At 43.1% G+C, this 15,147-nt stretch overlaps 1 protein-coding gene across 1 annotated transcript in view; it reads right to left on the bottom strand.

Moving 5' to 3' along the window:
* Window positions 1–323: 323 nt before the first annotated feature.
* The window catches only part of atp11c (ATPase phospholipid transporting 11C), a 44,929-nt gene continuing 30,105 nt past the window's right edge, over window positions 324–15,147 (bottom strand). Inside the window, exons 13-31 of the mRNA XM_071518184.1 lie at window positions 14,493–14,663; window positions 13,794–14,002; window positions 13,526–13,597; window positions 13,331–13,404; window positions 13,078–13,181; window positions 12,722–12,903; window positions 12,220–12,486; window positions 11,835–12,012; window positions 11,579–11,681; window positions 11,317–11,462; window positions 10,898–10,957; window positions 9,393–9,520; window positions 8,493–8,628; window positions 8,338–8,403; window positions 8,046–8,149; window positions 7,766–7,922; window positions 5,327–5,435; window positions 3,716–3,747; window positions 324–3,401 (exon numbers count right to left, since the gene is read on the bottom strand). Coding sequence (XP_071374285.1) covers window positions 5,331–5,435; window positions 7,766–7,922; window positions 8,046–8,149; window positions 8,338–8,403; window positions 8,493–8,628; window positions 9,393–9,520; window positions 10,898–10,957; window positions 11,317–11,462; window positions 11,579–11,681; window positions 11,835–12,012; window positions 12,220–12,486; window positions 12,722–12,903; window positions 13,078–13,181; window positions 13,331–13,404; window positions 13,526–13,597; window positions 13,794–14,002; window positions 14,493–14,663 — 2,262 coding nt within the window. The 3' untranslated portion in view covers window positions 324–3,401; window positions 3,716–3,747; window positions 5,327–5,330. The remainder of the gene's footprint in view (window positions 3,402–3,715; window positions 3,748–5,326; window positions 5,436–7,765; window positions 7,923–8,045; window positions 8,150–8,337; window positions 8,404–8,492; window positions 8,629–9,392; window positions 9,521–10,897; window positions 10,958–11,316; window positions 11,463–11,578; window positions 11,682–11,834; window positions 12,013–12,219; window positions 12,487–12,721; window positions 12,904–13,077; window positions 13,182–13,330; window positions 13,405–13,525; window positions 13,598–13,793; window positions 14,003–14,492; window positions 14,664–15,147) is intronic.

The raw sequence follows: 15,147 nt of genomic DNA on the forward strand, positions 1-15,147 counted from the left end.
CATATAATGTAAACCTCCCCTCTCTAACACACAGTGACTTACAGTGTTATATGTGCTGTGGTTTCCTTGATGTCAGGCCACACATGAAGCAGGAGAGCAGGAGTACTCCACACAAATCTGCAGCCCCAGTTGATCCAGCTTAGCCTCTTAGCCATCTCATTACTGCACAGCATCTGCTTAGTGTGGTCAAACACACACATACACACACGCACCCAAACACCCACACATGCACACATCCATATCTCAGACAGAACCTGCTTACATAATTGTTGATATATTCTCGTCCCATAACAAACTACAACAAGGTCACGGTTTATCTTCAAAACATTCTGCTTTATTACAGAAAATCATCAGGTTTTGAACATACTGGTCTTAAAGAGGTACATTCAGCTCGGAGGTTTGGAGTGCTGAGGCTGGAGACCCAAAGGGCCAGAGGTGGGAGGGTGTCCCTGCTGCAGGCGCCGGGCTGAGGTGCTTGTTGGTGTCCGCCTCCACCTGTAGGCAGCAGCACCACATCCCAGTGCTCATTCAACCCCTCACAGACAGGGCCAGTCTCCACAACCACAGAGCCTCGTGCTTTTTTTTGGACGTTTCAGTTTTCTTACAAAAGTGGCTGGAAAAAGGTTGCATTAAAAATACAATCCATTCTTTTATACTTTTCATTTAGACAGACAAAACATTAGAATCCAAGAATTTTTTAAGCTTTGAAAATAGCATCTCTGATGTCATTTAAAGGTTTGTTTTTCATTTCAACAAATTCAACAAAGCAGGCAGCCCCTCTCAGTGTCCTCCTCCATATCCCTGGCACAGTGCAGTCTGGAGGTGGCATGCTCATGCCAGAGTAAAGGACAGCTTCGTCTCTCTCTCCTAACATCTGGCACTAATATCATTTCAGAAAATCAACGTTTCAGTAGAAAATTATGCTGTAGATGTAAGTTTTTCCATCACTCAAGAACACACATGAATATTAATTCCATTTTCAAATCTCCATTTGGCATTAAAGTTTTGTGTTTTGACCACATGTGCCAGGCTACAGAAACTCAGTATTATGATACAGATAGTATATCAGTTATAGTCCCCATGGTCAAATAATTGACCAGTACCAGAGTAAGGACGGAGTTATGGTTTGAATAGGGATCAAACAGTAAGGTAGTAAACAATGAAATCACCTCGTTGGCTCCATTTTAAGCCTTGACAGCGGTTGACTGTAACACAAAACAACAATGATTTGCAACACATGCTCATCCATTGTAATGATGAGGAGTGTGTGAAAGGAGTGGCAATGGCTGAGGAGTTAATTGGGGGGCTGCCCGTCTTTGCATGTATGACAAAGACTATCAAATAAAATTGGCACAGGCTCATATCAGGGGTGGAATAACACAAGCAAACTCAACTGGCACAAAGCTGATCACTCTCCACAATAAAAAAGATTTATGTAATAAAAATATAACATTTGTGAGTAAAATTACGCTTAACAATAAATATGCCAAATACACATTACATGTTTGGAAAAAAAAAAAGAAATCTTCCAATATAGTATCTAAAAGTGTTTCAACTCATGGTATGTAGAAATGGAATGTATGAAGCGCTACACGCTAGAAGTTAAAGGACAGAAAAGGCAAAACAGCCCACTCGCTCCATCCCATTAGCCACCAGCTTTGCGAATCAGATGACCAAAATAGAATGGCAGGGAGGTGGAAAGGAGAGCCTCACAGTGGCATTAACTATGGTGATTTGGTAGAAAGAGGTCTGGAGTTGGTTTCTTTACTCTCCAACCTCAGCCCACCTGAGACAAATAATGCAAAACTAGATAACTAATGAGTCATGAAGAAAAATACCTCTTTTGGGCTTTAGTGCATGTGCGCATATATTTTGTGTACAATGTGTATGGTCACTGTGTGTGTATGTGTGTATTGTTCTTATCTATGTGATATGTGCATATGTGTGCTCAGGCATATGTCCATGTGCCTATCCAAAGAATGAGCCACTTTGCTTTATAGTGCAGGTAACATCGGCCATACTACATCTACAAGGTTCAAGTAATCTTGTTGTTCACTACACACAGGTTGCCCATGTTTCTGGCTATTCTCATCCAGTACAGCTGTGCACACTTATACAACACGTGCACACACACATACACACACACACAAACGTGTCAGTTTCAGCTCACACTTGTTTGGACAGTATTGGGCATTACAGTTCGTTTCAGACATCTTTTTGGCTTTGAGCAGAGGCTATCATACATCTCTAAGCTATATACAGTACAGCACATATATTAATTTTCTCATCTTAATTGGGATCTCTTAAATTATCGCTGAGGTTGGAAGATTTAGGTCATGCTCCAAGCCATGTTGGCAGACACGTTTCATTGCTAGAACGCGATTAAAATCTCTAGTCTTTCGTTCAGTCTCTCTCTCTCACACACACAAACACACACACTTTTTGGGTTGAATGGTAAAATGGCCTCAATTTCTCTCTTACCTCAGTATTCAATGTAAAATGCAGTTCCACTACAAAGACATATTTGAAACAATTCAATCACATCATCAGGCCAGAAAGCAGATGACTGATCTAACAGCCTCTTTGCTGCTTTGAGCTCAATTGAATTCACATACAGTAACTTTTCATCTTAAACTATGTTTTCGACATGACCTGTGGAGTGTAATAACTGTTGAAAAGTGTAATAACCGTTCAAAGTAGAACGTCTGAAAGCGTAATAACCGTTGAAAATGGAACAGAAGAACAGAAGGATCATGTCATAGTACAAACCTTGCAGGATACAAACAATAACAAGAACATCATCAGTGGAATGTGGCTTTCTTTTGAGCCTCCTTTCATGCAGGTGAACCATTCTGGGATAGTGGAGATCGCGACTGCATGTTAAAACACAGCAGTCGGTAGAGCTACTGACAAGGCAGCCGTGTATGCATTCATTTTTAAGCTAGTATTAAATAAAAAAAAAAAAAACAGAAGGAAAAGAAAGAAAACTGCAGAAACGCATGCCTGTCATCTGAGTAGTTAGTTTTAAAAAAAATGTGGTACAAATGCGCCCGTGCTGCATGGGCCAGTAATGCAGAACACCGCTCTGCAGGCATGCTGAGGAGGGGACAGGGAAGGACGGAGCAGGGAGACACAGCACCAGCAAGTCAAAAGACTGCTTTGACCCCTTTTCACCCCCTCCCCCTGGTAGGTCGTCTCTCTTTTTCTTCTGATCATTTTTTTGTTTTGTTTGTTTTTTTTTTTACCCCTCTTCTTTCCAGATCAGGCAAAATGGCAGGCAGCTCTGGCCTGACTGGCATGGGATCCTGAAAGAGGCAGATGCCAGTGTTGTTGTCACTCCTTACTGCCCTTCACTCGCGCTCCTTCAGGTGCTTGTAGGACAGTGGTGTGACAGCTGCGATCTGGAGGCAGGAAAAACACAAGTAGACAGATTTTACTAAAACATCTTCGCCGTGAGCCTCAAATCTGCCACGAGTCAACAAGAGGAAGAGGAGATGACACCTTGAAATCACCCAAAATCGAAGCAATCGTAGAAAATAAGCAGTGATTGGCCAAGTATCCTCACTGATAATACACCATTCCCAACACCACAGATAAACTGAAATCAATCAAGGAAGCGCTCCCGATTTCACCCAGGTCGCTTAACTCTATTGATCTGTTGAAGCTCAGCTGCAACATTGAACAGACATGTTGGGTTTGTCTCCTTATGGTTTACCTGGATGTCGGTAGGAGGCAGTCCTCTGACAGCTATAGGGAGAATAGAAAATCAGGTTAAACCGTGAAAGCTGTGAGCGAAAAGCCTGGTTTTATTGTTAAGCCTTTATTTTGCCCCTCCCCCAGATCTCAATGACCCTGGTCAAAGGTGAGGGGAGGTGTGGCATTCAGACCTATAGAGGGTGGACAAAATAATGGAAACACCTGACAATATATGAATATCGGGCGCCTAATAAGGAGCAGCGGCCAGAACTTCCCATTTAGGTTCAAAGATGTTTAGATCTGGTGATTAAGGATGCCATGGAAGGTGTTTCACTACATCCTGGTGTTCATGAAACCACTCTTGAATGTGTTTAGCTGTGTGTATGTGTGCATTATCATCTTGGAATACGGGAACATGTTGAGGGAATAGTGTTTCCTTATGGCCACCTTGCCGTAAATACGAGCTTTGTCAAGCTAACAACAGACAGTTTTTGACTGTGTTGAGATGCTGATTCAGGTGCCAATCCTGTGGTAATGTTTGAAGCCGTAGTTTTGTGGCGTTTATAGCAGCAACTATCCCGTTAAATGTGTTTCCATCCTTGTCTGTTAGCTTTGACAAATGACCACTGTTCTTCTGTGCCCTGGTGCATGCTGTTATGATTTTTTTCTTCTCCCCCCTGCCACATTAAATCAGTTTGCCTTATGTTGCTGTCACATATTGGCATTCAACTTAATGAGTCATCTGTATAGCTGCCTTTGTAATTGTGATTTACCTACTTCAAAGTTAAAGTCCTTTTTCATGTGGTGTTTCCATTTTTTTTGTCTACCCCCTGTATGTAATGCAGCAGCGTTCAACCTCAGGTTAAGGCAAAGACACACCATGCACTGAGCTAAGCTCGGCAGTTACAAACACATTAGGTTATATGCAAAGAAAAAAAACAGAAGACGACCAACGACACAGGTTTGGACATGCACACAAAATAAAACAACCATAACCAAACCATACTACAGTAAGTGCAACGATGTTACACTGGGGAATTCAAAAGCAGATTACCACGTCTGTTGTTTCACGCTCCCAACAAGGAAACCCAAGCAAACTGGTAGACACTCACACCCACACACTCAGACACACACTTAACCCGATGGCACAAATAAATTCCTGATCATAAAATGAGGTTGACTCAATTTGTCAAAAACATTTATCATGGAATTTTTCAAAAAGCACATGCAAGGGGTTCCATGAGCTGGGCATCTAGAGGGAGGCTGAAAGGAGCATCCGTCATTCTGCTGGCTAACATAATATTAAAATAAATAAAACAACAAAAAAACTGTAGATCCAAGTTTGCAACATAGGTTAAGGCATAGAGATTTGATGCATTTGACCATATTAACTACAAAATGTCATAGACAAAACTCAAGTCTGCCATGAGAATAGTGCATCTCTTCAGCCAGCCAATAGCAGCTTACACAACACATGAGAACACACTGGGTCTGCCTGCCACAGGAGGGTTTGGGCTCTATGCAGTAGATTCTTTTGTTAAAGTTAGAGGTTGAGTCCATGGATTCTGCAGAGGTTGGTTGGGGGAGGGTGTCTTTGATTGGCTAAAATGGCCTGGAGGTGGGCTGGTACCTGTTTAAATGACAGTATTGGACTCATCTGAAAAGGTTCTCATGAGCAGGGGCCTGGCTGAAGACCGGGGAGACTGGGGGCCCCCCACGCTCGACTCAACCGGCTTCTTCTGGAAGGGTGAGGCAAGAGATACCAATGACATCACTACGCTGACAAACACATTCACATACACACTCTCTGTCTCTCACACACACTCGGCCTCGCTCTCCCTCTGTCTCTTGCACACACAAGACACACGTACACGAGGATACACATAACACTGAGAAACACTTCAACACCAGGGGGACAAGTGGACAGTGAAAATCAATCCACATATATACATCTGTTTAGACACCCTTTCCTCACATTAATTTTCAGATGCCTCAACAAGGCTATGAATACAGCAAGCTGGTCGGACCTCCTAACAGGAACAACAATTGGTAGAGTGCTCATATATCAACTATATTAATATAGGCCTAGTTTCCTGTGCATATTTAGTAAAAAAAAAATAAAAATAAACAAAAACATGAGTACATAACACGCCCGCACACACGCACAGACAAAATGCAGTGACCTGCAGGGGTTGCGGTGGGGGTCCAGGATGAGGTTGTTGGCTTGAGCCTCATGCAGGTAAGTTTGGGTGCTTTGGCGTGCTGCATTCACCTGACTGGACATGCGGAGGCAGCAGGCATTGGAGCAGCACAGGCAGCTGGGAGGACACAGTGACTGATACAACTGGACAGACTTGTTGACAAGGATGGAAGACTGACTGCATGGTTTCAGCAGGGAAACCTGGTCCTCACAGCTCCACACTGCTGACAGACTAGGCTATGTGAAGCCGCTGAGTGGAGTTGGGCACACACTGGCCCACTGACCAACTGACCAACACTCCTCCGGATTTAAAATACATATATCTATAGAAACAGCAATTCAAGTCATGATTTTAAGACTGGACCTTCCAAGTATAGCATCCCTGATGTAACGATTCATCCTCCAATCTGAAATATCTGACCTAATCTGTCCCACCAAGAGTGGGGATTGCTTATAGCCTATAGGACACCACCCCTGAGTTACTTAGAGGGTAAGGAGGGAGTAACAGTTAACAGTGGGCATAACAGTAGGAGAGGAGGAGCACGACAGGTTGGAAACGAGCAAGAATGGCAGACATGGAAACTCGGTGAGCTGAGAGGACTAAAGCATAGGCTTGAGCTGACAGAAAGAGAAAGAGACCTCAGTCACTCCAGGAGAAGCTGTGAGTGCTAGCGGTCTGCGACAGCATGAAGATAGTAGATGTCCCCGAGGAAGGAAGGCGATGCTTCATCTATAGTGTAGCAGGTCCAGAGAGGAAGAGAAAAGAAATAAGAGGGTGAGACAGAGTGAGGAGAGAGTGTGAGCGCAGAAGTGAGAAAACTAGTTAGGAAGACAAAGTTGGAAAGGTGGCAAATAGGTAAAGATAGGGTTAAAGGGGGTGTTCTAGATAAAATGACAAGGTAATAGTTACACTATACCGCCTATAGTTACAACAGTGTCATCTTTCATTTTAAAGCAAAATCCAAGGTATGCCTGGCTCTGTACATGCCAAAAAATAAATTAAAAGCATCTTGTTAATTTTTTATAAGCCTGTATATTGTACAAAATTGCAGTTTGACTCTGTCAAACTGCAAATACGTGCAGAACATTTTGAGTCAAAAGAAGTTTAACAAAAAAAGCCTAGGCACACAGAGCTGAAAAAAAAAACATGGAACACACCCAAACTAAAAAAAAAAAAAAAAAAAAAAAAATGGGTACCGTCAAACCATTCCAACTGCGTGGAGGCAAAACTCATGTGCCTCATGGGGAGCTAATTGGAATGAAAGTTTGGGAAGGTTGTCTTCTCGAGGGAAGGTGGGGGATGCAGCCATATCCCTGACCCAACAGCTTGCATCAGACTGTTATGGTTGGTATTAATGCCCAATTATGGATGGGCTGCATCAATAACAACCAAGTCCTTGTGAAGACAAATAGCCAACTCCAGAACAAAATGCAAAGGACTGCATCAAAATAGATGACAGCATGCCAACAGATATCTTGAATATGACCTCAGAATCCAAACCCACAAAGGGCTTGCCTCAACCGCAAAATATCACAACAAAGACCTGTAACATTTCTGCTGTAGGATTAAGTAATATACCATGGTAAATCTGGGAGGGAGGGACGGGGAGAGAGAGAGAGAGAGAGAGAGAGAGAGAGAGAGAGAGAGAGAGAGAGAGAGAGAGAGAGAGAGAGAGAGAGAGAGAGAGAGAGAGAGAGAGAGAGAGAGAGAGAGAGAGAGAGAGAGAGAGAGAGAGAGAGAGAGAAGGGGGATGGGGGGTGTCCTTTTCCATGCGGCGACTACAGGTAACAGTGTCGAGAGAGAAAATAGAGATGGATAGTACAAATGTTACAAATGTGTGTGTGAGGGCGTGTGTGTGCCAGTTTTACCTGTCGTGCGTGGGGGCCGCGGGGTTTGCGGAGCACCACTAGCAGAATGTCAGGCAGTAGGCTGAGCAGGATGAGCAAGACGATGACCAGCCAGGCTGACACTGAGCTCAGCATGGTGGCAAACACAAAGTACAAACGCTGCTGCCTCAGGAAGGGCCTGGAAGAGAGGGAACACTTCGATTTACACTGAAGAGCAAGGGTTGAATGGAGCAGAACTGAGTTGGCTATAGGTAAACCGGGACGGTTATTTATGTCATTTCATCCTGAGAGGTGTCCTCACCATATTATGCCTCCCCAGAAGAAGCTGAAAAACACATAAAAAGCCAGGGAGCCCCAGATGACAAAGTGGTTGATCCAAGTCCAATGCCTTGTGTCCAGAGCAAGCTAGATTGGTAAAGAAAAGTGTGATGAATTTCAGATGTCAAACATCCAGCACAGCTTGCCAAACTCAATGTTATGCAAGATAATTCAAGCAAGGAAAAAAGAATCAGAGTCAGACGTGATCTGTTTACTGAACAGGCTGCTCTAATGACAAAAAGTCTGAATAAACAACAACAGGGGGAGTAGTTTACCTTTAGCGTGACAGTGAAGACAAGGACAGTGAAGACTATCGTTCCATATGACCAATTCCCAAACACCTGGATTTGAACAAGACAAATGAGCAGACGTATTTAGGAGGCTCAGTATGCTTAACCAATTGGGAGCGGCATTAAAGCAGGGGACTGACCTGGCCATTGTCCTGCAGCGCCGGGTTGCTAAAGAGATATCGGACACCAAAGAAGAAGAGCAAGCCATGGAAGACTCCCAGTAAAGTCCAGTAGAGGAAGGGTCCCCACCGCAACATGGCATTCTTGGCAATCCCCCTAAAGAAAGTGAAGAGAGAAAGACATACATGCAAGTAAGTCATTATTTTATGCCTCTTTACATATAATCTAAACCATGAAAAGGGGAACACCACTCTATTGATGAATCCCTGTATATTATTCCAATGATCTAGAACAGTCCAGTCAATTAACCAATACAAAACTGTCAAACTTGAACAACTCTTCCAAAGCCAAAAAAAACAAAAGTAAGACTCAAACTTAATGTCATCAGGTACAAAGTCTGGAGTTCCTCCATAAAAAATTAATTTGAAAAGATGTTCCTGATTGGTGACTGGGAAAGCGACCAGGGGAATTTCTGTGTATATTTTCTGGTTCGGAAGTGACAAAAGACAAAAAACAAAAAGAGAGATGCACCTGCAATTTTGGCACCGACATTTTGGTCTCTTTTAGTTGCTTTATGTTGCTTGTTGATAAATAAGCTATGTTATTTTGTACAACTCCTGCAGCTTATTTACGTATAAAACTCTGATATTCTGTGGGTCCACAAAATCAGCATCCAATTTATTGTGTATTGAACAGCTCCAAAACTTAAAATTGCTGGCATCACAAAGTCTTAATTTCTGGCTTCGGGAGAGAGGTATTAATATTCACAAATATTGATTGAACGGTCCTAGACCTAAGGAATAACGTACAGGAAATCATAAATATGGGTGCTGTTCCTTTTTAGAGAAAGAGAACAACATAGCAAGCGCATCTACAGCAGTTGGAAATGGGCTGCAACAAGGGAACTTCCCAAAGTGTACCTGTAGAGGGTAGCATTGTCCAGCAGAACCTCAATGCAGATGTGCTGCTCCAAAAGGCTGTAGGCCAGGATGGGCATAGAGGTGAAGCAGATGTTGTACATCGTCAGATAGGCTGCATCGTAGAGGGGCTGGGAGGATGGGAGCAGGAGGAGGGTGTGAAGGAGGAGGAGCGGGGAAGGAGGAGGGGGGATGGGGTAACCGGGGGTTAATATCATGGAGAGGACAAGGCTCATACACACCATCATCCTTACACATACTGTACTGTGATACAAGCAAGCATAGCCACAAGCTACACAGCAAGAGGGTTCTCTGCATTTTTTGCTGTGGGGTCACATGACAACAAAAAGCATTGAGATATACACACAAATGGGCCTGACAAGCTTGATCTGAGCCGGGGGCCATGTGAGATATAACTGTCTGATGTATCAAGTGGCATGAGGGACAGATTTTACCAAACAAAATGAAATGTTCAGCCTCACCTATAAGAGCAAGACATGCCAAATTAATGAAAGATGAGTCATAATACTATCATAGTGAAACAAGAGACACTTGAGCTGCCTAATATCCTGCCATAATCACCATGATATATTAAACATAACCAGTTACGCTGATGTGCCCATTCATTATGCTAATTAACACATTAATTAGCTAATATTTCTATGTCAACATACATGTATTCACATAACAAATGTGTGGTATAATATGATCTCAGCAACAAGGTGCTCCAAAATCGAATCAAATCATCTACCCTATTAGCTCTGTTAGTGGCCAAGAAAATTTCTCTGGTCATGATCCTATTTTCATTGTCGTTTTGCTGTTGGTCGCTCTCATGGAAGACCAGATCAGTGAAGCTATGAAGCTGGGAATTGCAGCTATGCAGATTGGTGTCCACAGCGACTCAGACATCTTTCATGGATGTTGCCAAATTGTATTCAGCAGCTCAGAGGCGTGATGGCTGAATAAATGGCAGAATATGCTGGCAACACCAGTGTATCGCAAAAACCTCAAGGGGATTGAGGTGGACGAGGTCGATGTCACATACAGATGGTAAATATAATTTACTTTACTAATTTACTCTTAAGCATACACAGCTGATAGGCTACTACTCTATAGGGGATATCTGTGGTGCATGTATGAAGTTTCTATCATGTATTGTTCTTGAGTTATTGTGTTTACAAGAACGTGTACACACACAGACGCCACCAGGATGACATAATTTCCCATATACCATGTACCATGGTGGCAGTATACAACAAACGTTGTGTGTGTTTATGCTAGTGTGTCTTTAATATTTAATAGTGCTGTGTAGTCTAAATCAATAGATACATAAATATATATATATATCAATCATACTTCAGACATTCTGGGAGCAGAGAGGGAGGGTCAATCTGAGGGGAAGAGTTTGGCATTCAGGAGGAGCAGGTGGTGTGAATTCAAGGGGACACTCTGCCTCCTTTCATGTTCAGAGCATCTTTGAACCTCAGCGAGCCCCAGGACATACTCACTTGCTGTGAATATCCACAGAAGAACTGGTACAAGAACTGAGGTAAGATGAAGCAAAGGTTCTGCAAGTAAACAAGAAAGTAAAAGAGAAAGAGCTTAGACTGATGGACATCAAATGCATTCATAGGTTTTCACCTCTTTAGTGGAGCCATTTTTGACTTAAGTGTTATGCTTAGAAAAATGCAGTACATCAACTAGAATTAAATCTGAAAAGCTGTTTAAGAGGACTGATTCTGTTAGATCTGTATCTCTCAAAACACTCAGCCACATAATCCTCAAATCTAGCAAGGGTTCAAGTTTGTTTGGGACAAACACAGTCTTTGCTGAAACCAATAACAAGACCTTGGTCTGATAAAAATCATGCAGTCAGTTTGGAGAAAGATAGCAAACAGTGTCTGCTCCTCACTAGACTGCCTCCTACCTTGTAAAAGAAGTATTGCACGAGGTGAGCAATGCGAACATAGTAGAGATGCCCATGTGCCAGTAAGAGCTTCTTGAGGTGCTTGAGTTTGGGGATGGCGTAATCACTGTTCCTCACTGCCTGTCGGCCCTCTTTACCCTTAATACCTGGAACACCATGGACAGAAAATTACACAATGCCTTCAATGAAGAATGACCTTTCCCTCCATTTGGGAGGACTCTTTTAGAGATCCCTTAGTCAGCTCTGGCGTGGGATGCCTTACCGATGCCAACGTGAGCTTCCAAAATCATGCTGACATCGTTGGCTCCGTCTCCGATGGAAAGGGTGATGGGGCCGCCTTTAGAGTTCTTCACCATCTTCACTATCTAAAGATGGAGAGAGATAAGCAGGGGGGACAATTAGAACAATCTGAAACTGTAGTTGCTCACCATGAAAATTCCCTACTTTTATCATATAAGTTAGCATAACTTAATTAGTAAATCATTAATGAAGAAATGTGTTCAGCTGATGCGACTGACCTGTGCCTTTTGCAGAGGGGCCATACGGCAGCAGAGCACAGCAGTGCAGTTTTGACAAATTTGAAGGAACAGGTTCTTGTAGCGACTGGAGTTGGAGTCAGGAGAGGAGTTGAGGACCATGGATAGAGTGGCTCCATCTATGATAAAACCATAGTCCTGGTTGGTTGTAGACCAGCTCCTACATAACACAAATGGAATTAAGGATTGATGTTTAATTAATACCAATAATATAAATGCACTTCGAACAGAGTGGTGAGCTAGTTTTTCCATTTACATCTTCAATTGATAAGATTTTGGTTGGATAAATTATCACTATAATCTAAAACAGCAATCTATTGCAATATATCAATAAATAGGCTGAAATGATACCAGCGTGGACACTGACCTGGTGACGCCTGCCTTGGCCGGCGGTGCGTCCTGTACGGCTTTCTTATGGTAATCGAGCAAGAGCTCATGCAGTCGTTCCTCCCGCTTCCTCCCTCCATCCTCCAGCGTGCGCACTGTTAGCTCCAGCAGCTCCGTGTTCCTTTGGAACAGCCTACATGCATAGCAGGTGGACTTGGCCGTCTCCATCTTGTCCCCCGTCAGCACCCACACCTTCATGCCTGACCCCTGCAGAGCCTCCATGGTCTCTGCTGCCTCCTCCTGAAGTCTGAGGGATAGGGACAAAAATAAAGAAATGAGTAAGACAGGTTAAGATTTGTCAATATTATATTGCTGTTTAAAAATGATAAACATAGCACCTTTAATAAGAGAGAGGAAGAGAGGGGGAATGAGAAAGGACAATAGCAGCATGTGAGACGTCTAAAATGCAAGATAATCAACAGAGCTTTAAAAGTCAGCTGAGTGAGAGAGAGCTGTGGTTATGTTGTTGTGTGAGCACCCACCTATCTTCCACAGCGGTAGCTCCTATGAGACTCATGCCCGTCTCCACCTGGTTGTAAACAGCCATGAGCTTCTCCTCTCGGTCCTGCAGGGCCAGCCTGGCTTCCCTCAGTCCTGCATCTGCTTGGGCATACTCGTCTGCATTAAGCTGCTTGTAGGCGACACACAGTGTCCGGTAGCCCTCCTGCGCAAAGGAAACACACACAACCCAGTGTTACAATAAGAAGCACTGAATTAATTAGTTTTGAAATCAGTACAGGACTCAAGTTAAAGCTTTGTCATACACACATGTAAATGTAACCAGGAAAGCTAGGATAGAAGCTACTGGAGTAAGAAGTAGGAGGCTTGTGTGACCCACCGTAGCATTACGCTCCACATGCGTGCGTATCCTGTCCACCTCCTCCTGTCTGACACGTGGGAAGATGGAAGAGTCTGCCCCCTTACAGAAGAGCAGCGTATCACCTGGAAAACCACACAGGCACACGCACACACACGCACACACACACACACACACACACACACACACACACACACACAGAGCATGGTCAGGGCTGAGGGCCACCAACAGACAAGGGTCAATGCAGTAAACCTGAAAGTAATCTCAGGCTCACCTGATTTAGATCTGACTATTACACTCATTCGCCTTCGCACTGGGTCAAAGTTCAACACATGAAGCAGCTCATACCTAAGGAAAGAGATCAAGAGTCCAAAATTCAAATAAAAACTTTTGCATAAATTAGCATTTCAAAAAGACACAAATATAAAAAAATATATATTATTCAGTCTCTTTGCAAATACTGACTTACACTTCAACATCATTGTTCCTGTTCAGAATTTTCATGTTCTTGCTTTCCAGACCAAGGAATGTGAAGCCATACCTGCAGGTGGAGACAAAGAGTCAGGAATGAACCATTTATGTATTCATGTATGAATGAATGTTATAAAGAATAGTAAACCACTCTTCTAGCAACTTAAAACTATACCAGGCATTTATTCATATTCACCTGATTTGTCAGCTTGGTATAATGATAATATCAATCTGACTGAATGAATAATCATACACCCATCTCTCACCTCATGGCACCCTTGACCAGAGCCACCTCATCAGGTGAGGAGGCTATGAAGCCTCTCTGCTCCTCTGGTCGAACCACCTCTCCATCCAGCCCCAAGCCATCCACCTGGTCTGTCAGTCCATCCTCTTGGCCCTGACCTGGTCCTGTAGACTCCTTCACCTGCACTGTGTGGCATAGACACAGCGCCCGCAGAAACAGCTCTTCCTTTTCCTAAGCACACAACATGAATATGGCTTAATAGAATGAACTATTTAATAACATAAACATTATTAATTTAAAATCAAATATTTATTACTTTATTTTAATAAATAAACTTGATAACTGAAACTTTATAACTGAACAGAGGGCTTGCAGCCACATACATGCAGCCATATACAGTAGCTGGAGTTAAAATTAATAGATTTACAACCATGGATTTACAACCGTTTGTCTAAATTGACTTCTTATCACGCAGGTGGTGAAATGCAACAGCTTGTACAGTGTTATCAGGTGGCTGAGTGTCCATGTCAAGAGCACACACCCACGCCCCTCTCCCCCCATGTCGAGTGCATATGTTGACATGTCAAGGAGAATGTATGTGGGTGACCTCTGAAGGGTCTTTCTGAGCAGCGAGCTATGTAATGGCCATATGTTGGTTGGTGTGTGTGTGTGTGAGTATGTGTGTCTTTTACAACAGACGGAGGGATACCACACCACCCACCCTGCCAGCTTTCTGCTGCAGCTTGCTCACAGGCCCATCTGTGACACAGAATCCGTCCAACTCTGAGCCTGCGTCCCGGTACTTGTATTGGAAACCATCGATGCAGCATTCGATGAACTCCATGTTGTTCTGAGTAAGAGTGCCTGTCTTGTCTGTGAAGACGTACTCCACCTGCAGGCAATGTGAAAGTACATCACAGGCTCTTTCAAAGCTGTAAAAATACATTTGCCCAATTAACAGTCTCAAACAATAAGATTGAACAATTACTCCCTGACAGAATTACACGGCATAAATCAGTTTAACGAAGCATCACCTTAAATTAAAGTAATTATCTGGCAAACCAAGTGCAGCTGATCTACGGCTGCACTGTTTGAGTTAGAAGTACAATAAAAACAGGACAATCAGGGCGGCACAGCCAATCAGGTCTAATTAAGAGCAGCTCATACTTCACAGTCACGGATGTTTTCTTAATTTAGACTGAGGTCATTTGGTGGGTTAACAATATAAGCACCCACAAAAAAAACTTGAACTCTCTTTAGCATCCCACTGACCTTATAAATCATCCTACTGGTTATCAAAGCAATTGTATTCACACAGATCAGGAATTTTAAAAATAGCTTTCACAGACACACAATGACAGCAGATTACACCAAAG

The sequence above is a fragment of the Centroberyx affinis genome, unplaced genomic scaffold (assembly GCF_046629955.1).
Source record: "Centroberyx affinis isolate AG114_WGS23_722 - 3 ecotype Tasmania unplaced genomic scaffold, CSIRO-AGI_Caff_v1 ptg000557l_1, whole genome shotgun sequence".
In the NCBI taxonomy this organism is placed as follows: domain Eukaryota; kingdom Metazoa; phylum Chordata; class Actinopteri; order Beryciformes; family Berycidae; genus Centroberyx; species Centroberyx affinis.